We start from the raw sequence: 24521 nt of genomic DNA, 5'->3' as shown, positions 1-24521 counted from the left end.
ATTAAATGGAAATACCGTTATAGCATTATAATTAATAAATAGATTTTCAGATAAGAATTTTTTTTTACAAAAAATGCAAAAAAAAAATTACAAAAAATGCAAAACATTCTCACGCTCCAGCATTGCACTTATCAACATTTATTTGCATGTATTAGATATCGCATATGTATTTCTTCTTTCTGTTGGTCTAAATAACATTTCCCCCAAAAACAGTCAAGTATGAACTCCTCCATGATTCCTTATTCTTTCCAACAACAAACCACTTGGACCTGACAAATCCGTAATTACGACTTCAGAAGTGGGAAGTAGGAAATTCCCGACGGCACGTGAAGGAAGCATGAATTACACCTAACCTGAGCTAATCAATCACACATATTTTTTTAGATATTTTATCTTTTTTTTATTTTTTTGGGATGAGCTGGAAATGCTCCCGACAGGATTTCATGAGGTTCATCTGAGTATACAGTTCTGTCTCAGCGCTGTGAAATCATTTATATTGTGAATACACGTGACTCTACATCTCCACGACTGTGAGCGATCATTAGTTCTGTCACTGACGCGATGAAAACGCCTCCCAGCGTCCCTCGACCCAGCAGAGATTCATCTGTACACCTTTCGCTGTGTTGGCGGCGGGCGTCCCGCTGTGCGCCGGGCATCAGTCAAACACTCGTACGCTTTGTTGTGGCGCTGCGGCGGCCCACAGAGAAGAGAGATGCCTCTCCACAGCAGTGTGTGTTGATGCTGCTTCATGTATGTTGTAAGAGAGAGTGTTGGGATCAAAGTTGAGTTGAACAGTGACCCGAGGAGGCGTCTTTCAGTTCAATGACAGGCTTGAACAAAGAGATGCCCCGTTCGCAGACGTCTGTGCGAGACCGACAGATGAGTAAACCCTTTTATTTCTTTAGCAATTACCTTCATAAAGGGCTGAACTGTGTGAACTGTGTATGTGTGGCCATTTACAGTACAATAAAGGTCCTTACTGAGTCTGAAATTTTCATATGCGTTTTTTTGTATTCGTCATTCTAAAAATGTGCCACGCACAGAAACCTCACACACTGAGTCCGATGCGTATTATTAATCAGTTGTGAAACAATTCGCTAAACAATACAAAATGGAGTCTTCAAGCAGTGAGGATGATCTTGCTGTCCTCTCCCATATTATACACCTTTCTGAAGTTTTATTTTAGGTTTTGATGTCCTTAAAGGGGTGGTTGATTATGATTTGACTTTTCTAACTGTAGTTAGTGTGTAATGTTGCTGTTTGAGCATAAACAACATCTGCAAAGTTACAACGCTCAAAGTTCAGAGCAAAGGGAGATATTTGCTTTTACAGAAATCACTTTTTAAGGACTACAACAAACGGCTGGTAGAGACTACACCACATTCCTCCCGGGTTAGTGACATCACCGACCTAGAATTTACATAAACCCCGCCCCCGGAACACGATTTATAGATTATCAAGACAGAATATGCTAATCAATGACTAGAAGATAACTACACATCAGCTTCATAAACTCATCAACTAACCATTCAGAAATGTCCTGTTGCTTCTACATGTTGTCTCTTCTTCTTGAGTCTCTCCATCATTATCTGAATCTGGTTTGAACATAAAAGGCTAAAAGTTTTAGAAATGTTCAGTGCATGTGTGTGTGAGTGCAAGCTCTTGAAGCTCCGCCCCCTGTGCCGGGAGCAGCAGCTCATTTGCATTTAAAGGAACAGACACAAAACGGTGCGTTTTTGCTCACCCTCAAAAAGTGCCAATTTTAACATGATATATAAAAATATCTGTGGGGTATTTTGGGCTAAAACTTCACACACACACTCTGGGGACATCAGAGACTTACTTTACATCTTGTGAAAAGGGCATTATACCACCCCTTTAAGATTATATATTTGCGGTATAAGTACCAAAAACCATCTCAATATATTTTCACAGCTCCTTTCTCAGGAGCTCTGCCAAGAACAGGTCGATTTTGATTGTTGGTTGATAATTTATGATTTAAAACAAATACATTTTAAATGATCCTATGACAGCGTCACTATCGCCCTTCTTCTCTGTCAATGCGCGCTTCTGTGTGTAAATGACCAAACGCTATGAAGAAGGATCGGAGAATGAATCTCATCTACAGATAAGGCCTACTTCAGCATCTACACCTGCTGTGGTGTTTGACTTTGGTCTTAGTCGACATCTCTGCTGTTCACATTCAGGTCTAGCTGGGTTCGAAAAAGATGCTGTTGGACTCGGGTCTCATTTCATCGGGTTTGCCTCGGGTCTGGTGTTTCTTTTTTGAAAATGAATGCGTGTATGTCGGGTCCGGGTGAGAAGTGATTCGGGTCGGGTACAGACCCCAGGAAACCTCTAGCTCAGATTTCCCAAGATATTAACGTCTGCAATCAAAGGCCAGAGATCTGCATATGAACTCAAACATTTCTCATCAAACTTCCTTCACAAGCTGCTACTCACAATCATTTCACAGCTCATTCACAATCCTTTTGCAATCCACAGTCATGTTATAGCTTCAAAATATAAAAATGAAAACAGAAAACTAAAGATATCATTCCATAAAGTTCCTCTAAAACCCTTCAGGATTAAAACTCACCTTAAAAGCATGCAGCAGAACCCCTGACACACGGCATCAAGTACAAACTCCTCCACACACACACACACACACACCTAAGTCTCTTTCTTTCAGGTTACACATGCTGGAATTAATGCGCGAGTCCACCGTGACATTCAAAGTGACGCTGCTTACGTGAGCGTCTCCTGTTCTCAGTAAATTGGATTAAAGCTGCATCTCCTTGTGCTGTTTGTTGAGGTTATTCTTTCCCTTCTTGATGTGAAATACTTTACAGCTCAAACTGCTGGATCTCATCAGTCCGCACGCCTCAGCTGTGCACAAAGGCACAGTGCTTTATTATTATTTATGAGGTGGAACATTGTCAAGTGCTTTAGAATGACCTTCATTTATTTAGAGACCATAAACCTTGACCGTCTTATGACGAGGAATATTCCCCTCACAGTGCCACAACAGATCACAAACTACAGCTTATGAACACATGTCACATCTTATGTGCAGTCTGGAGATGATCACATGACAGTCAAGATTCGCAGAAAACAAGTCATGCTGGATTAGATGTTTTTGCTTTGAAATCCTCCAGCTTCCCTGCTGAATAGCCAAGCAGAAACCAGCATGAACTCCTGGTTTCTGCTGGTTTGAGCTGGTACAGTGCTGGTTTGAGCTGGTATCAGTGCTGGTTTGAGCTGGTATAGTGCTGGTCTGGCTGTTCTCAAGCGAAACTGAGCTGGATAGCAGCTCCACCAGCATTCCCGCTCCCCTTTCTGGTCCCAGCATGAGAAACATACCTTATTCTGGATCTCCCAGCAGGGCATGTTCATACGCATATCTGCATTATTTATGGACGCGAACCTCGCAGCTTGAGCTATGATGCATGTTTTATGACTTTTTCTGTGTATACCATGTATATATTTAAAGTGCCCCTATTATGCTATTTTAAAGATTCCTAGTTTTGTTCTGGAGTTCTCCTACGATACGTTTACATGCTTCCAATGTCAACAATTAAAATTTCTTATAATACACATTGCAGCATCAGTTTTTTTCTCATTCAGTTTCAGTAAATCCCTCATTTCTGAAAGCCAACTCTACTCTGATTGGTCAGATGGTTCAGTCTGTTGTGATTGGTCTACTCTGCTCTGATTGGTCAGATGGCCCAGTCTGTTGTGATTGGTCTACTCTGCTCTGATTGGTCAGATGATTAGTCTGTTGTGATTGGTCTACTCTGCTCTGATTGGTCAGATGGCCCAGTCTGTTGTGATTGGTCTACTCTGCTCTGATTGGTCAGATGGCCCAGTCTGTTGTGATTGGTCTACTCTGCTCTGATTGGTCAGATGATTAGTCTGTTGTGATTGGTCTACTCTGCTCTGATTGGTCAGATGGCCCAGTCTGTTGTGATTGGTCTACTCTGCTCTGATTGGTCAGATGATTAGTCTGTTGTGATTGGTCTACTCTGCTCTTATTGGTCAGATGGCCCAGTCTGTTGTGATTGGTCTACTCTGCTCTTATTGGTCAGATGGCCCAGTCTGTTGTGATTGGTCTACTCTGCTCAGGGGTGTGTCCCGAACAACGACGTAACTCGCTGCTTCACTATCACAGTACGATCATCGTTGAAGAATCCACTAGCTAGTCACGACTGTTTCCCGAAACCATACTGTTGCAAATTGGTCGTTCAACCACGTTGGTTAATGATGTCACGCAGGTGGAGGATTGATAACTACTTCTAATGAATCTGTTTCAGATCTGAGAGATGTTTTGCTATAAATTATGGACTGGCATCTGAGGACTATTGCTAATTTTTCTCAGTTATTTTGCTTTATTTCCAGATTCACTCATAGACTCGTTCTCACACACTAGAGCTCGTTCACACACACACACTCTTCAACAACTACACTTTAAATCTCTTGACAAGCTAAAAGACGTAAATGACATTTGCATGTATTGTAAATTAAAGACACAGGTTGTCCTGAATGTCAGCTTGATTATTTTGCTCAAGATCAGGATTTATTGAGTCCACATGTCATGAACACTAGAAACTCTTCTAACCACAGGTCGAGATCTGTCGTTACACACACACACAACTCTGAGATGCTGTTTGCGAATGTTCACTAGAACTATGGTTTCGGGAAACACAGACTCGTTGAACTATGATGATAACGACTTGCGAACATAGTTGGCTAACGATACTTTTGGGAAACGCACCCCTGATTGGTCAGATGTGAGTGTTTTTCAAACGATTAATCATGCAACTCTATAGCTGGAATTATGCAAATTTGTCACAAACCTATGCAGGTTCAAGCAGGAAGTGAGACTGAATTACTAACGACTTGTTTCAGCAGTTCACAATCACTTCTTCCTTTTGGGAGACAATAACTTTATTTATCTGCACTTTGATCTTTGAAACTTTGCAGACCTTCTACATTCACAAACAGCTCTATTGCACACTACATGAAAATGAATCTCTGAAAAAGCATAACTGGGGCACTTTAGGATTAAATATCCAAGTATAAAATTGAATCTTAACACATTTATAAGACCACCCAGAGAATAAGATTTTAACGCATGTGTGGTTTCAACAGTTCAATTTTCCCATAAATGTAGGTAAATCACAGATGCTGTTGATAAAGCTAAATTTGAACATCTCTTTTAAAATGATCCACTGAAAAATAGCAGAGGAATTGACCGCCATGTGAACAGACTGTTATTGATCATACATGAGCATTGGACTGGTGTATCTCCAGCATTGATCATACATGAGCATTGGACTGGTGTATCTCCAGCATTGATCATACATGAGCATTGGACTGGTGTATCTCCAGCATTGATCATACATGAGCATTGGACTGGTGTATCTCCAGCATTGATCATACATGAGCATTGGACTGGTGTATCTCCAGCATTGATCATACATGAGCATTGGACTGGTGTATCTCCAGCATTGATCATACATGAGCATTGGACCGGTGTATCTCCAGCATTGATCATACATGAGCATTGGACCGGTGTATCTCCAGCACTACAGTGAGGATCGTGCCGCTCACCTCTGAAGAAGCAGTCTTTGCTGTGGACCACGTAGATCCTCCTCCGCTGCAGGCAAGCGGTGCGGTACAGCTCGCAGTGGTTCTCGTAGAAACGTCCATCCGAGCCACACACGGGAACAAACGAAGTGTGGCACCTCTCCTGGCACACACACTCGACCCGGCCCGTCACATTCCTGACCACACACTCCCGACCCCGGCCACAGTACGTCCTCCTGCACGGACCCTCATCTGAAGAGAGAGAGAGCTCACGGTTAAAATCAACACAATTCATCAGCATTTCTTTTCTGACACCATCAATCCCTCGGTAACATGATCAAGTTAATATGAACTAAGAATGAACAATACTTCTTCTGAATTTATTAATCTTAGTTCATATTAATTTCAACATTTACTAATACTTTATTAAAATCAAAGGTTGTCTTTGTTAACATTAGTTAATGCACTGTGAACGAACATTGAAAACAATGAAAAGATGTATTTTTATTAACTAACATTAACAAATGTATTGCATTAACTAATGTTAACTAATGTCTTGATCTCACATTATGAAAGTAAATTGAGTTTATATTCGCTCTGCTATGAGCATAGCACAACAGCGACGGAACAGCATGTTTGTAAAGCATTTTGGACGCACTGCGGTCCACACTATCCCAGAGAATATGTTAAAGTTTCTCCAGCCAAGTCTAAAACCCCACTCCCCGTGGATTCCCTGAGTTGGCGCTGGGAAAGCTGCAGGAGTCTGGATCACTCCTTCCAGAGCCGCAGGAACACAGTCGGGGAAAACTCCTGCTGGGGTCACGCGCCCGAGTCTCAGTCTGTGCATCAGCCATGCCAGTTTTAGTACTTTCTTCGGGCGACAGCTGGTAGGTAGGAAATGATTCCCAATTAATTCTGGACCGCTGACTGAGACCGCTGGAGTGGCATCAAACCCGGATCGCCGCTGGCCGCTCTGTTCACCACACACAGTTAAAGCTGGCCGCATGACGGTGCTCACCATGAGGAAACGCTAGAGATTATGCAGCACCAAAGCGTACAGATGAGAACTTTCAGTGTAGACCGCAGCATAACTCAATTATCATGGACGTTACTACATGATTATGTCATATAACAACACTTTTCCAGCAAAAATAACTATACTGCGTTTAGGGTTGGGCATCGAGAACAGGTCCCATTTTAGAGCCGTTCCAAATGTCCAAGATCCGTAGATTCGATAAGACACACATGCATATTGATTCCTGTCTGAGCATTTTAATGTGTTTTAATGTGAATTGTAAACCATTCGAACCCAAGAAGACGCAAAACAGAACACAGTAGTGCACAAATACAGAATTGAGTTCTCCTTCGCTGTTTCTTGCACTTTAATGGACAAATACACACTAAATTATGATGAAATATCCTCATAAACACAATCAATTTGGTCTTACGTGAAGGTAAACAGATGAGAAAGAAAATAAAGTGTATCAGCATATTGGATCTGTGCATTCGCTATTAAAGAGACAGCAGCCTAATATTCCTGATGCTGTCTGTCATTAATGTTAATCACACAAAAGACAAAGAGAAAGTCACTCACTGCTCTTGACTTAATGACTTTAATAAGGATTAATCTATATTTTCTATAAAATTAATCTATAAAAAGACTATGCGTCAATGCTATGCAGTGTTATTTTACATTTGATTACACTTGATTTCAATTTCTTTACCTGAACTTTGTTCATTTGTATTTATGTGTATATATTTGTGTTATTGCAAGTTTGTTTACTTGTTCTTATTTAACTATTGACTGTTTACTTGTCTTTAATAATGTTTGAACTTTATATTAGTTGTTTTTGCTGTGGTATTTTTATTAAAACCACTGGCAAAAGTTTGTTTGCCTGATTTTTTTATTTGTTTTTACGATACCCAACCTTGACTGTCATATACACTGTTTAATACCATAGTCTGTCTGAATACTCGATTCTGATTGTCTGGAAGGTGTGCATTAAAACCGTTTAATGCGCAGGTAGTTGCACACGCACACAGAAACATTCAGAATCACAGAAATTTGTTTTCAACACTGCCTTGCGACTGATAAAAAAAACGTTGATAAAAAAACACTACTCAATCTCTACATTATACTGTATAACTCAGCAACATCGCTGTTTTTGAAGTAATTATCTCACAGCTTTACTATTTGTAGAGAGATACTGCACAGACGCAGGTAATTCACACACACACTCAATCTCTCTCTTTCACACCTTCATTCAAATAAATGTCATAATACAATCAAATAAATGTATGTTACCGCGCTCTGTGTCTGATTTAAAGCAGGAAGAACGCTAGATCTAAAGAGCTGTAACTGACAAAAATAACTGTAATTTTTATCTCTGCGGACAAATATTGCTCTGCAAACATCAATAACTTGTGTCATTAACCAATGACCATTGCATAAGCAGGATAATCTAATGCTAAGTGTGCACCAGGCCTCCATATCCTCCATTAAACTTGTGTAACGCACACCTAGCCATGGATTATCCCTTACATATATTACATTTTGTTCATACTGTACATGTACATGCAGTTTATGTCCCAGTAATTCTGGGGTTAGTTAATGCAGCAGTTCAACGTTTTGAAATGCTCCTTCTTCAATGACTTCTTTCAGCAGGAGTAAATGGTGTATCTGATTACTTAGTAAAGCAGCAGCACATGATCTGAGGAATCCTTCACGTCTGGAGCACAAACGCCACAGGATGACCCACATGCTTAACTTTAAAGGCTCACTCAAATCAAAATGTACGTTTTTTTTAGCTTTTAGTATGAATATGTTAGCCCTTAAAGGGATAGTTCACCCAAAAATGAAAATTCTGTCATCGTTTACTCTCCCTCAAGTTGTTCCAAACCTGTATGAGTTTCTTTGTTCTGCTGAACACAAAGGAAGATATTTGGAAGAATGTTTGTAATCAACAGATCTCGGTCCCCATTGACTACCATAGTATATTTTTTTCCTACTATGGAAGTCAATGGGGACCGAGATCTGTTGATTACAAACATTCTTCCAAATATCTTCCTTTGTGTTCAGCAGAACAAAGTAACTCATACAAGTTTGGAACAACTTGAGGGTGAGTAAATGATGACAGAATTTTCATTTTTGGGTGAACTATCCCTTTAAGGTTATTTCAGCTTCTCATCACATCTTCTGTCCAATCAAACGCTCTCTAGAATCTGAAGCTCCGCCCCCTCTGCTATAAACACCACCTGGCCAAAGCGATGCATTATGGGTCAGAGATGTGTGTTCGGTTGCTCAAACGCTCGAGTTTTAATCTGTTTTCCAACTGTACTACTGTTGGTTAAGAATGAAATGGCTAGAATTTATTCACACCTCTAATATTGAATCCTACGTATCATCAGCGCTCGAATTCGCTAAATGTTGCTGTCAAGTACGACTCACAGTCTGTGATGTAAACTAAACGCTATTGGCTATTTGAAAAGGGGGAGGAGCCAATCAATATGTCCCGCCTCAGCGTCCTGTTTCAGTGGAAATTACGTCAACGCATCAAGCAAAGCTGCGCGTTCAAGGCACTTCAGGCCTTTAATACTCTTTGATTGAGTATGACTAGCAGTAATAGTGATGTTTGCCTGGCTAGATATAATAAAATTTGATCAACAGGGCAAAATAAATATGTGCAGCCCCTCATGGCGTTTGGCTTGCAAATTATATACCGCACCTTCATAAAGCAACAGCAACACCGTGACCTTCCTCCTCCGTGTCAAGGTTGCAGACGATTACCAGATCATTTGTATTCCCTGAGCATTGAAGATTAGGCGCTTATAGCTGAGCTCTGCTTCTGTGGAAATTATCTGCTCTTCTTCGGACGCCTGCTGTCCGGCCATCTCTTGTCTTTCTAAACTCTTTCTCTGCTCCAAGCTGAACAATCTGGCCCAGAACACAAATGCTCCTTTCACAGCACTCTTAGTAATTCTGCAGAGATGTCATCCTCTTTGCAATCGTGGCATGTGCTCTCTGACAATTCCCAACCGCACTCTGCTGTGATTTACTTAAGAAGCTAAAGAGTTGATTTGTAATCCATTCAATGTGGGCAGCGAGACAATGGTGAAACATGAGTCTTAAAGGCTCCAGCGAAAGCTCTCGAACTCTGCCAAGCCGCTAATGCGTTTGTTTATCACGGCCATTCTTGGGACTGTTAAGAAGCTGCAAACCATTGCTTGTCCAGCTCAGCGATCACTCCAGGCCTGGACGAACATTTCAAGCGAATCCCCTGTGGAGTCACAAAGGGAATGTTTGGAAGTATTGTTTGTCTGCTGTAGATGCCCACGGATCTCATCCCATTGTCGTCAGGTTAATGTGACTAATTGATTCCTTTCAAAGGGAGTCACGCAGAAAAGAGCAACAGTGGTGTAATCCTTGAAAGCTCACATCATATGAACAGCGTCCGCTCTGACATTACCCACAGACCACCACTGCAACCTCCAGGGCCAAAACTTCCGCCAGAGAAGAAGTCCGCTTCAAGTTTGAGTCACTGTGAGGTGACTCTCCAGTAGCGCAAACAGTAGAGTGTTAGCGCTTGCAACGTCAATGTCATGGGTTCGATTCCCAGGGAAAGCAAGAACTGATAAGAATGTAAATGTGTATCTTGAAATGCAATGTAAGTCGCTTTGGATAAAAGTGTCTGCCAAATGCATAAATGTAAATGAGGTACACTCTTAACTTAAATGTTTTTTTGTTTGTTTTTTGTCAATGAAATTAATGTACAATATTTTAGTTTGATAATGTTGTTGTTGTTTTTTTTATGTAAAAAAAGTTTTAGTTTTATACTAAATTATATTTACGCCGTTAAATCCATTTATACACTTTTTGAGCATAGACCTGGAAATGAAATTTCCAACTTAAACTGTGGTACATCTTGAATGCTTCAGAGCGACAGACTGAAGTTTGATCTCTTTTCAAAGACGACACTTGGCAGATTATTGCTGAAGAAAAGTTTGAAAAAATGACCTTAAAAAAAGAAACAGAATTTTACGTGTATTGTTATGAAAAATGCACAAAAAACCTATTTTTTTATTTTTATATGAAATATACATTTTCAAAATCACCTTTTACTCTAAAACGGTGAGAAAATCAAAGCTATAAACATATACAAGTTGTGTTCCAAATGTGAGGGTGATATCTCAGAACAATAGCTTTCAGTCAGAGTTTGTTTGGCTCAGGAAACACAAGTTTCCACTAGATAAAGCATTTTTGCTCATTCAGAATGATTTAACCTTTTCAAATCATGTACATGATTTTAATTTTGTGTTCACATAGCAAGTGCCAAAACCTTTACCAAGTTTAAGTAAAAAAAAACTTACATTTTCGGTCAAAGATGACAGAAGAGCACCTGAGGGTTAAAATAGAGATTCTCCATTGGCATTAATGGTTCCATGATTGTGGAAAAAGTTTTTTTAAAGGGACTGTTCACCCAAAAATCATTTATACCTCACCCTTAATCGTTCCAAACCTGTATGAGTTTCTTTCTTCTGCTGAACATGAAAGATGATGTTTTGAAGAATGTTGCCAACCAAAACCAAACACTTGATGGGCTCAACTGACTACTATAGTATGAAAGAAAAAAAAAGAAAGAAAAATGGAAGTCAATGGGGACCAGCAACTATTTCGTTACAGACATTCATTCTTCAAAATATCATCTTTTATTTTTAGCACAAGAAAGACATTCTTACAGGTTTGGAACAACTTGAGGGTGAGCAAATGATGACAGAATTATATTTTTTGGGTAAAAAATAAATAAAATTGCACTAAGAACTGTTCTGTGGGAAACCAAACCGCTTACATTTCTACAAAAGCCTCGTTTTGGAGTGTAAACAAAGTGTAAGCAAATATTGGCTTTAAACATTCAGGGGTCATCTAGTCACCTTAATTATCAATTAACTTTTATTCATGAGAATTCTGCTTTCATGGGACCTGAGAGAGACAGCACAGGGAAATGTGCGTCTGATTGCTTAGTAAAGTTAAGTAATTATTTGCCTGCACAATTATTTGCGACCGTTCAGCACCTGATTCACTAATTGAAATATGCAGATCAGGCAGCGGTGCAAACGTGCCCGAAAATCTGTGCCGGTGCACGAACATCTGAATAATCTCTTTGATTATGAATGGTTATGGCGCGCTTCTCCATCATCTGATGCTTTAACGTCGTCATGATCGCTGGAAAGTGCACACAAACATCCCTTTCAGATAAACGCTCAGTTACTTAGACAAATAACGTTCAGTCTTATGCAGAAATAACAGTCTGTAATGAGTCTAATTTACATAAGAGCATGTTTGCATGGAAATGACAGTGACTTGATTTGAATACTCAAGGTACAGTGCTATTTCAGGTTTTTGTGTGTGTGTGTGTGTGTGTGTTAATAAGTCAGTAAGACACAGCTGCTTGATTTGCAATAGCATGTGGTTGTTCAGTGAATTTGCCCCTTAGTGTTATCGTTCAAGCTATTTTTACTAAGAAATTGCTAGTAATTTCCATAAACAATTGCAAAGAAATGGCAAGTAACATTGAATTAAATCATATTTTCTTACTCCAATAGATTAACAGTGTCATAGTGATGCTTGACTTCAAACATCAATAAACATCTGTTCACAGAGACGCCTGAATGATGAATGACATGTGCGGTTGTGGTTCTGATATCCTGGTCACATGACACTGTCCTTCTCAAATAACAAGCTAAACTGTCATGGTTGCTGCAGCAAATGTGTTTGTCTCATGTTTGCTTTTGTTAACACTATCAGGTGTGTGTTTCCCGAAGCCAAATCATTTTGCAGAAACCTGGGTGGAAAATATGAGATAGAAATATCACTCTTTTTATAAAGTGACTGTTCACATCTGAATTTTGGTTTCATCAAACAGGTGAAACTGTTGTAATGCATGTTTGTGGTTTACGACAGAAGTTTGGCAGTAACTCAGTTAACGGATCGACTCTCATATTTAAATACAGCTGTCACTCTTAAAGAAACATCACAACTTGCCGTGATAATGAGGTAAAGCACAAGCGTTCCTCATCCGTTTGATTCATATGAAAGGGAAGATTTGTATAAAACAGTAAGCATGAAGCTCCACCTATAAACCCAATGAAGCCGTACACAATCCAACTGGACAAAGACACACAAATAAGATTGTTCCATGCACTTATAAATTCATCAGCAATTCACCAAAGCAAACGGTCATGAGATAGTAGCCGCGTTTCCATCACCCTTCAAATTGCACAAATTGAAATTGAAAATACGCCCAATGGAAACACGTCAATTTTGCAAAAACTCCCATTTATCGCAAAAAAGTTTTTCCGCTCACATGAGGAGGTTTTCAGGCAATTCAAAAAAGGAATATTTGGAATGGAAACAGTTTTTGTGCATTTACAGTCACCTGACGTAGATGATGAGGTGTGTTTGGACAGAAGACGAGACAGAGCTCTTTATTAAATTCATATTAAGACAAAAGAATTACAAAAATACTGGATTCTAAACCTCAAATAAATGCCACAATCAAGACCTGGAAGCAGATCTGAGGGAGAAACACCCAGAAACTCCTCATATGAGCCGCTCTCAGTATAATAAGGGTCGTTCCTCACCATTAATGCTTGGATAACACACACACATCTCCTTCTATTAATAATAATGTCTAGTGCAGTGGCTGGGATATAGTACAGAAACCTACAAACGTCCGTTGCCATGATTAGGGTTAGGAGTGATTTTACTGATCGTAAGAGGAAAAAATGAAGTTTTAGTCGCATAACATCAGTTAATGGAAACGCCGTCATTTCGCAATAGTTTTTTATCGATATTTAGAAAAAAAAAATCGCAAAAGTTCTGCGCAAATCTTTAATGGAAAGATCCTAGTGTTACAGTAGGTGGTTTACAAGCTCTTTAACAGACAGATTTATAATGTCTGTGTTTTTGTTGTTTTCATTACATGAAGCTCATGAATAATCTGATATTTTGCTCTAGAACTGATGTGTGAAGTTCCTCAGTAATGGGAGAACAGTGAGATCTTGAACATGAAGAGAACAGCAGAAGGTAAAAGGCATTTCTGGGAGCCGAGATCGATCACACGTCTCACACTTCTGCTCCGCTAAACATCTCGGAGAACATATGACTTCCAAAGAGAAGCAAGGTCAAAAGTCAAAGTGAAACACAGAGAGAAAGAGTGATGAGCTACAACTCAAGCACCGTGTGTGTGTGTGTGTGTGTGTGTGTGTGTGTGTGTGTGCGTGTGTGTGTGTGTGTGTGTGTGTGTGTGTGTGTGTGTGTGTGTGTGTGTGTGTGTGCGTGTGTGTGTGTGTGTGACAGGTTGAGTGTTGTAAAGATTTCAGATGTAAACACGCGAGCACAAAGCCAGCGCTGGACTCACTGGGTGGCCTGATAACAGTTTATTGATCGTCAGACTCCCGCTCCATCTGTTAGTGGCGTGCGTGTGTGTGTGTGTGTGTGTGTGTGTGTGTGTGTGTAGGGCAGTTTACACCAGCAGGTGTAGAGGAATGAATCAACAAAAAACACACGCTGAGATGAGAAGTTAGCGTAGGGAAAGACTAGTTGTTGTACAAAGCTGTGGTGACCGGTCTATTTGTCAAGCCACAACATTTCCCAGTTTGCAGGAGCTTCACGTGTTCTTCATCAGAGAGGCTTTTTCCTGGAGCTTGTAGTTTTGCTTTCAGTGAGGTTTGTCTTCAAACATCAATATCACAAATATATAGATTTTTCCCCCTTAAAACAAGAACAAGAACAAGAACTAACAATTTGCCAGTCAGGTAAGAAACAAGCTTGATGGTAAAATACTTCTGAAATATGAGGGTGAAGCTGTAAAATCTATACATAAAAGCAGTGAGAATAATGAAATATAAATGATGAAGGTATGAAGGTAAACAACTTCCCAGAGTTTTAATGTGATCTTCATATAACAAAAAGCAGTATAGCGGCTCCTGACTGTACATGTAAGTTGGGCAGATTCTGGGTCTGATTGCCAGTTTATGATAAACATTTGATATGCTTTATATTGTAATCGCTGAACACTTTTGGCAGTGGTTGTGTTATTCAGCCTGAGGGTGGCGCTCTAATGTTGATTGACAGGCTTTAATTAGCCTACACATTAAACCCTCATTTGCATGGTGTTTGAACATAAATGTGTTGGCAGTGTGTGTACACAACCACCCTATAACGATACAAATCCACACACTCCTCTTTTTTAATCCCCATAAATCATAAGGAGTGTCTCAGAACAAGCCGTTTGCAGATTCTAGCATTTGTGAAGTCACATATGCTTAGGCCCTGCCCACAACAGCTGACTGACTCCGCCCTATTAGCATAGCTCCGCCCACCATTGCTGCCTGACTCCACCCTATTAGCATAGGCCCCGCCCTCAGTGATCTGAATACAGTCCGCCATGTTCATCTCCTCGCCAGAGCGTTTAACAGCAGCGTTCAAGAAATGTATTCTTATTAAAGCTACTAAAGTTATTCAGTCGAGAGCAGAGAGTGATTTTCTGCTTTTCTTTAGTTGTTTGATTCATATTATATAGCAGTAGGTTCTGCGCTGCTGTCACTTTAATACACAGATCTAATACACACATGTGATTTCTTTCCCTGCTGTTTACACTCGCAGACATAACCGACTCTGTTTATGTGCACTTTGTGTGTCTTTGACATAACCTTGTGTGTATTTAACAGTTTAAGCTCAATAAGACGTGAAAGAGAACTTAGTTTAATACTCCGTCTGACATCCAGCTTTCTGTGCGTGTGATTCGGGTGTGTGTGCTCAGAAAACCATATTTCAGAAGTTCAGACTGATACGGCTTTAAAACGCATGCAGATAATACACTTTCAGAACGAAGAACTGCAACGTCACGTGAGCGTGGCTTCGATAGAGATGATAATCAAAACCAAACAGATGTTTTAGTTTTCGTCAGAGTATCCGAGGCACGAGCTGTACAGGCTCCGCCCTCTTCTGGAAAGGCAGCTCATTTGCATTTAAAGACACAAGCACAAAAACAGCATGTTCTCTTACGAGAGGTTCTCTCGTATTGCCTAAGTTGCTTACGCTACGGGTAAAGTCATCTTTTCTCGAGATATGAAGCCAAGAAATTATCCTTAATTTTTATAATCATGTCAACGCAGTGCAGCAGCACGCAGACCTAGAGCAGGCTACCTAGCGTGCTCATTGGCTGCCCTGCGGCAACTGCAGCAGCCTACCACTGAGCCTGGTGTGACGTCGCGCCCTCACGCATCACGGCCCGTCAGAAGGGGCGTGGTTTAGCACATAAAAGGAAGGCTCGGAGGCTGCTCCCCTGATTTTCGTCTCTTCAGCGAAGCTCTCTGCATCGCTGGACTCTGAGAGAAGCCGCCGTCAAAACAAGCGACCAGCAAGCCGAGGATAGAGTCTGAGGAAGCCGGTCGTCTTCGCCGTCTTCAGCTATCCATGCCTGCTTCGCTATCCGGCGACAGTATCCTTTTTTGCTTCACATTTCATGCAGCTCTTGCCGAGCCCCGCTCAGCGACAGGGAACGCCATGTGATTTGCGCTCTCTGCCTGGGACGAGACCACGCAGCCCTCGCTCTCTCTTCGGGGGGCTGCGAATTCTGCGAAGAACTGCCGATGTCGACCCTGCGGGCTCGACTCGCCTCGTTCGACGCTCTCGCTGTCTCTCCGCCTGCCTCCACCGGGCCGCGCAAGAAGAAGTGCCGCTCCTAGAGGCCACCGGAGCCCGATGCAGCAGCTGAGTGCTCGCCGGAACCCTTCCCGCGAGCCTCGCTCTCTCCTTCTCCGCCCCCCTTCTCTGACGCGCAGCTGAGAAACCGACCCAGAGACCCAGAAACCGACTCCGACGGGGATGCGGATATTGAACTATCTGGACGACTGGCTGATACTAGCGCAGTCAGAGACAGAGCTGATGTCTCACAGAACAGCGCTCCTCAGCCACCTGGAAAGCCTGGGTCTCTCGGTCAACTGGACCAAGAGCTCATTACTGCCCCGTCAGTCAATTTCTTTTCTGGGAATAGAACTGGATTCGGTGGCTATGACGGCCAGACTGTCAACGCAGCGCGCGCGCCGCATTCGACATCTCGCCGCGTCTTTCCAGGTGGGCAGTCGGGTTCCGCTGAGAACATTTCAGAAAACGCTGGGCCATATGGCCTCAGCTGCAGCTGTGCTCCAGCTGGGTTTACTGCGCATGCGCCCGCTACAACGCTGGCTGAAAGCGCGAGTGCCTCACCGAGCCTGGACTGCCGGCGGCTCGCGGATCAGTGTGAATCATGGCTGCGTTTCAGCCCTGCAGCCCTGGCTGGCGGCCGAATGGTACCACACGGGAGTGACAATGGGAGTTGTCTCGCACCAAAAAGTTGTCTCGACAGACGCTTCCAACCGAGGTTACATTTACATTTACATTTACTTACATTTTAATTATGTATTTGTATATAAAGAAAGTTTAAACAAATTTAGAAAAAAAAAAAAAATAGAAAAAAACTGCCGACCCTGCCTTTAATGTAGTATTTATTGCCGGAAGTTGTTTTAAAATGTCACAAGTTGTGGAGGAATTCCAAAAGGAGTCATTGCTCATAACAAACATAAACCAAACAAAACAGAACTATATTCATGAGCACGTTTAAACTATATGCTGTATACGCTACTTCACATAGGAAGAACAGACATGTTAGTCCGGTCTGAAGCGAGGTTTATGTAAGATAATAAATGTAAGTCACAGGCACTGTCCGCACCACGTTGTAGAAGCCATACGTTATACATTTTAATATATCCTGCTCACTTTACGACTTAAAATAGTCTTGAAAATACGAGAAATATGTGTTGCAGAATGCTGAACACATTTATAATGTATTATTAATTCAACTTATATATAAAGGTCTATGTTCTGGATTTCGGTGCGGCTCTTTCCACCCTAACAGACGAGCCACGACTGACAAAAAGTAAAATATATATTTTAATAAAAATCAACCCCAGGGACACAACAGTGGCCATAGTTGAAGAAACATCCATACATGTTGTTTGCCTCACTTCCATTTTATTGAAGCACAAATTAAAATGGCCTTAGTTTTTATTATATGTGCACAAGCACAAACTATACACTGGATATTAATATAGTTCTTACACTGCAACACACAAAAAAATTTTTTGTCTTGTTTCCCAGTACAAACATCTATACATTCTTAAACCAAGATACATTTACTTGAGAAGCAAAATTACAAGAGATATTACCTTTTTTTCAGAAAAACGTATCAAAATGACTTGCCAACAAGGTAAGACAAATAATCTTGTTTTCCCTTTGAATTAAGTTTATTTCTCTGACCCCATTGACAGGTATTTTAAGTATAAACTTACTTAATTATGTATATATATATACAGTACAGTCAAACCAACATTTATTCAGACACCTTCAACATTTCTCACATTATCACAGTTTATTCACTATAGTTTAGAAAATGGTAATGAAATATGAGCAGAACTCAGTTGATATTTGACTGGTTTTGTCCGTCCTTCTGTTAGACTGTCTCACACATGAATTATGTTGAATATCTGTCAGCTGTTAAATTTAACTACACAATTAGATAATACCAGTTTAGCTCAACCAATTACATTTACATTTATTCATTTAGCAGACGCTTTTATCCAAAGCGACTTACAGATGAGAGCAATAGAAGCAGTGAGACTAACAATAGGACAACAGTATGCAAGTGCTGTGATCCTTCTCAGTTTAATCTAACGCAGTACGTGTACTTTTAAAAAATAAAATTATAAAGATAATAGACCAAGCAATCACCAAGCAATGCTTCATTTTATTCAATCTGTGGTGTAAAAAAAAGATCACATTAGCAATTAAATAAAAAAACACTTCAGCAAAACATGATCAACTCAAAGTGTCTGAATCATTTTGGTACCAAATCTTTATAACTGTTACTGGTAGTCTCTGTATTAAGAATTTTTGGGTATAATATGTCATAGTTTGTTTTATTTTGCTCTCCTCACTTACAGAAATTTATTATAGTGTTAAAACTATATCAAAAAATATATCTGGCTTGCCTTGCCTTGTGTATATATATATATATATATATATATATATATATATATATATATATTTACGCTTCTCATGTAAATGTATCTTGATTTAAGAATGCTAATAAGAATGTTTTATTGCTGTTGTCGCAGTGTGTGCTAATAATTCCCTCAGCGGCGTCTGTCCACATCTGCTGTGGTTATTTATGAGTCCTTGTAAACTGGCTGGTCACTCTCTATCAGTTGATCTGCAACAGCGCTGACACAGCATCTCCTCGATCGAACAGCAGAACTAGCTCTCCAATCCAGACCAAAGCAGTCCGATCCAGGCCAAACACAGCGTCCCGAAGCACACGAACACACACCTCCGACCTGGACACGACGAGGCCTTTCCTTTACACAATATTCATATGACTCTGTGGCGAAGATCAGATCATCACTATCGTCAGACTGAATAGCGATCTGCTGACTATTAATCATGTCAGTGTGAGTCATTTATCATTATCAAGCCATATGCAAAAGGTATTCAACCAAATGATTTTGTATAGATCAGTTATTTTATTAAAACACAAGTGTCACACGGCGTCATGTTTTTGCAAATGATCAATGCCTCTTATTTTCAGTGACTGATTTAATTAATAAAGCTAATATATTTACTACTGCTGTGTTCAGTGAAAGTTTAGAGGTCAAATGAATCCACTGACACTCAAGAACAAACAGCGACAGGATTTATTCAGTGTAGCAACACAAGCTACTAGAATTAATGGTGACACTTTATTTCGATGGTCCACTTTATACATTACACGTATAAAGTGCTGTTCATTATAAACATGGGATTATGAATTATATTCAGAACGTCGTACATAGAAAACATGCCGTAATGTACCCTGAGTGTAAACAGCCGCATTCATCATGAAGCGTGCAGCTAGCGATTTGCAAAGATTAATATAAAGGGTAATAAAACGTTACATGAAAGCATTGACGTTGATCGTGGGGAATATTCCCTTCGAAAACAAAACTCAGCCACTGCGTCTTCAGCGGTTCGGATTTAGGAACATCAAAATGACTGTGTTCCTTATTACACCCAAGAACACCACACTCGCTGAGACGCCATTCTGCTCATAGACATTGATACTCCAGTATCAACAATGATTGACAGCTCGCTCACGAGCGAGGGCGGGTCTGTGTTGAAACGCTGCTGTCAATCAACAATCGTGGGAGGGGCGTGAACGGCTTGATTTGAGACGGGGAAAACATATAAGGAGATAAAAAAAAAAACACTGGATGGATTTTTATCATTTTATGATGGTTGTGTACAGGGACTGCCAACACACACTTCAGTACAATCAACTTGTAAAAGTGCATGTACCATTATATGACCCCTTTAATGCAAATGTATTTCGAGGTTCTGTTGTGCTATCGGCCCTCAGCAAATATATTCTTGATCAGCTTTCTTGAGTTTAAAGTCACTATCATTGGCTGGTGCTTATAGTTTGGTGCGCAGTGAAGCGTAACGTTTGGAGAGAGTGTATATACCTGATGAATTATTCTAATATAAAATATAAAAAGTTAATATCGCCAACATATCCACGAGTTAAGTTGGTAGTGTTTCTGATCAAAAGAGATCCTGAAGATGAAACTGCAATAATAATCAGGAGTGTGTTTCCCGAAAGCATCGTCAGCCAACTATGTTCGCAAGTTCTGTCGTTATCATCATAGTTCAATGAGTCTGTGTTTCCTGAAACCATCGTTCCAGTGAACATTCGCAAACAGCATCTCAGAGTTGTGTGTGTGTGTGTAACGACAGATCTCGACCTGTGGTTAGAAGAAGAGTTTCTAGTGTTCATGTGGACTCAATAAATCCTGATCTTGAGCAAAATAATCAAGCTGACATTCAGTGCAACCTGTGTCTTTAATTTACAATACATGCAAATGTCATTTACGTCTTTTAGTTTGTCAAGAGATGTAAAGTGTAGTTGTTGAAGAGTGTGTGTGTGTGTGAACGAGCTCTAGTGTGTGAGAACGAGTCTATGAGTGAATCTGGAAATAAAGCAAAATAATAACTGAGAGAAATGAGCAATAGTCCTCAGATGCCAGTAATTTATAGCAAAACATCTCTCAGATCTGAAACAGATTCATTAGAACTAGTTATTACTCCTCCACCTGTGTGACATCATTAACCAACGTGGTTGAACGACCAATTTGCAACAATATGGTTTCGGGAAACAGTCGTGACTAGCTAGTGGATTCTTCAACGATGATCGTACTGTGATAGTGAAGCACGAGTTACAGCGGTGTATGGGACACACACTCCTGGATCACTTCCGGCGCTCATTGGTAGTCGCCGCATCGCTCGCTGCTCATTTGCATGTAGTCGCGCTGCGCTCGATAGGTCTGGGAAGAGCAAAGGCGTCCTCATGGTGAAGGAAAAGAAACATTGATGTCGCTGATGCGTTTAGAGCGAGAGTAAAAGCCGGCATCAGCATTGCTGTTATTAAAGTCATTATTTTCACATATGTTAATGAGGGACACTTGTTTTGTCGAGCGCTCCACACACTGCCTGAGCACATTACTGTTGTTCAGTCTCTGGGCTGGATTGCACAGTTCCTCGTAAATGACATTTCCCCAAGCGCTTAAGAGAGAACTCACGATAATTAATAACAGCGGACAGTGGTTCATAGGCACGGTGATCCCTGGCATATCTTTTCTCATTATTCTTCGTGCTCCTGCAATAATTATGTTACAGCATTCCTCTAGTGATCGCGTGTCCAGTCCTGCACCGCTACTAAAAATATCCAGAGACTGAGAGCAGAAGAATGTCCTATTAATATAACTGTAAATAAATAACCAGAGGGGGTGGCTCATCTCTGGACAGAAGTGAGAATATCATTGATTTTCAATATATGAATAGTGCAAGCAGCACTTGTGGTTTTGCATGTGTGTGTGTGTGTGTGTGTGTGTGTGAGATGGGTCACGCCGCGTGAAACATGTTGTTCTGTAAACAAGTCCGGAGAGCAGCTGTGTTCTCAGACAGAAATAAACAGCGCTGCACTTCTTCTTACACACATCAGCAAACTCGAAACTGGCCCAAAGTTTGTTTCTGTGTCTGATCTTATGACCATACAAAATATTCATGCAGCAACCTGCTCCGACGAGGCACACACTGACACACACTGCTCATGCAATATTAAATTAAGGATTTAGACATGTTCTGGTAGAGGTGGACGACATAAGCAAAAATGGAGATAACAATATACTTAAAATTCTGGTTGATAACGATAAACATTAGAGGTCAACCGATTTTACAGATTAATCTGCACGATAGTTGCCTTTTGGAATGATCAGTTATCGGGAAATAGTTGCTGATTGTTTTACCTGACCACAGAAAACAAAGAAAAAAGGCTGTTAACTTCCATTTTCCCAAATAGGTCGGAAAACTTCAACACCCATAATGCACTGGGCATGTTGTCGTCCAAAGACATGCCCACCAATCTGCTCTGGATACACATTATGTCTAAAAGTTTGCTGAGAAGTATTTCCTACTAAAGCCAGGTGGTATTTGACTGTAAGTGTATGAAAAGAAGACTGGTGGCCATTGCCATAACATGCGTCTTGCTTCGGTCATGATTGACATTCTGACACCACTTTAAAGGGATAGTTCACTTTGAAATTAATTTTTGATATGTTTTAGCTTACCTCAAGGGCATCCAAGATGTAGGTGTCTTTGTTTCCGCAGTAGTTTCAATTTTGATATTTTTAGGTCAAACCGTTCTTGTCTGTCAGTCATATAATGCATGTCGATGGTCACTGTCTCAAAACACAAGCACAGAGTCCAAATTAAAACAATTCTCCATCGTCCAAATTAAACAATTCCCCATCGTAAGTACACATTGATGGCCTAAGACACGAAACGAACAGTATTTATATCGTTGTTATCTCTTGAAAACAGCACACGTCCAAATGATCTGACGGCGCGGGCGGGTATAGATATATACATAGATGTCGCATTGGCTACGGTTTCGTTCCAATGAACTGCAGTAGCGAAGGCGACATCTAGTGTATACATCTATACCCGCCAGCGGGCGGGTATAGATATATACACTAGATGTCGCTTGGCTACGGTTTCGTTCCAATGAACTGCAGTAGCCAAGTCGACATCTATGTATATATCTATACCCGCCCGCGCCGGATCATTTGGACGTGTGCTGTTTTCAAGAGATAACAACGATATAAATACTGTTCGTTTTCTCACACAAACCGCTCGTTTCGTGTCTTAGGCCATCAATGTGTACTTATGATGGGGAATTGTTTCATTTGGACGATGGGGAATTGTTTTAATTTGGACTCTGTGCTTGTGTTTTGAGACAGTGACCATCGACCTGCATTATATGACTGACAGACAAGAACGGTTTGACCTAAAAATATCAAAATTGAAACTACTGCGGAAACAAAGACACCTACATCTTGGATGCCCTTGAGGTAAGCTAAAACATATCAAAAATTAATTTCAAAGTGAACTATCCCTTTAACCACTAACTTAATTGTTTATTTTTTTTATTTCATTATTCTGCTCACTTGAGTTTATGACAGTAGCTGCATATTCATAACTGTGACCAAACAGTCTGTTAACAAAAGCGATCGATAACCGCAGATCATCTATGGCCGTGCTTGCTAGTGTGTCGATTCAATTAAAAATCCATTTATTACATATTTAAAAATATTGTACAATTCATCAATGCCCTTTTATGCCCACAACAAGCTCAAATGTCATTGGTCAACAGAAGTGGAGTGGTAATTTCCTGGTCTTATTCATAAATCAGTTACAACTATAAGCCACTGCCTATTTTTCATTTGTTTAACAAGTGTGAATAGAAAAGCTTCGTTCCTTACAGTCCGAATGGAAAGAAGAATATGCCTTTGCGGAGCGATCTGGATCTGTGGTTTGACTCATTTAAAACTGGATTTCACTCGGCACTGCGTAAAACCCAGCCAGAACTCGCATTAATGCAAAGAAGTTTTCAGTTTACTCTTATTTATACACTGAATATATAAACATATACAGTATAAACTTCTGAAGAACTCTCTACACGTCCCTGCTATTAACCGGTTACTAATAACTGACTGAACGACATAGTAAAGTGTTAAACAACAAATATATATGCTTGGATGTATACAACTGTTTGTTTAAAACACAAATATTATAATATAATATTGGTCAAAATAACAAACAACTGTTTCTCCACAGTCTGAAATCAGCTGGACTGTTAGAATCACTAAATAAAGACAAACTAAAGCACAATCTCAGTGTGACTCAATCACTCTCGTTCTGTCATTTCATTTTCACGTACGATTTCATCGCCTGATATAAAGTCGCATTTGTGAGTTTATATCTTACAATTCTGACTTTATATCGTGTGATATATCATTTGATATCATTTATATCATGAAAAGTCAGTCTTTTTTTCCTTAGAATTGGACTCTATAACTTGCAATTGCGAGTTTATCTCACAGTTGTGAGAAAAGATGTCAGAATTGCGAGATATAAACTCAATTGCAAGAAAAAAAGTCATAATTGTGAAAATAAATTGGTTTATATCTTGCCATTCTGACTTTATAACACGGAAATGCGACTTTATATCACTTTATATCACAATTCTGAGAAATAAAGTCGATGTAAACCTGCAATTGTGAGATAAAAAGTCGCAATTACATTTTTAAGTGTTTAATTCTGTAGCAGAAACAAGCTTCCACACATTTCAGTAAGTTCTTACCCGTTATTCCCAGGATGTGAGCGCTGTGGAGTGAGGAACATGTTTTGTTACAGTCGAAGCTCGTGTGGTTTTGCTCGTGACTGAAATCAGAGTTGTAGT

The 24521-nt window shown here is 40.3% G+C and overlaps 1 protein-coding gene across 1 annotated transcript in view; it reads right to left on the bottom strand.

The window, feature by feature from the left end:
- Positions 1–24521, bottom strand: part of fstl4 (follistatin-like 4) — a 231170-nt gene that overhangs the window by 129314 nt on the left and 77335 nt on the right. Inside the window, exon 4 of the mRNA XM_084386854.1 lies at positions 5614–5841. Within this exon, the coding sequence (XP_084242980.1) occupies positions 5614–5841 (228 nt within the window). The remainder of the gene's footprint in view (positions 1–5613; positions 5842–24521) is intronic.

The sequence above is a fragment of the Rutilus rutilus genome (genome assembly GCF_951802725.1).
Source record: "Rutilus rutilus genome assembly, chromosome: 18".
NCBI classification, from domain to species: Eukaryota; Metazoa; Chordata; class Actinopteri; order Cypriniformes; family Leuciscidae; genus Rutilus; species Rutilus rutilus.
Note: the sequence above shows the minus strand (reverse complement) of the source record. Positions and strands in the feature narration are given on the sequence as shown.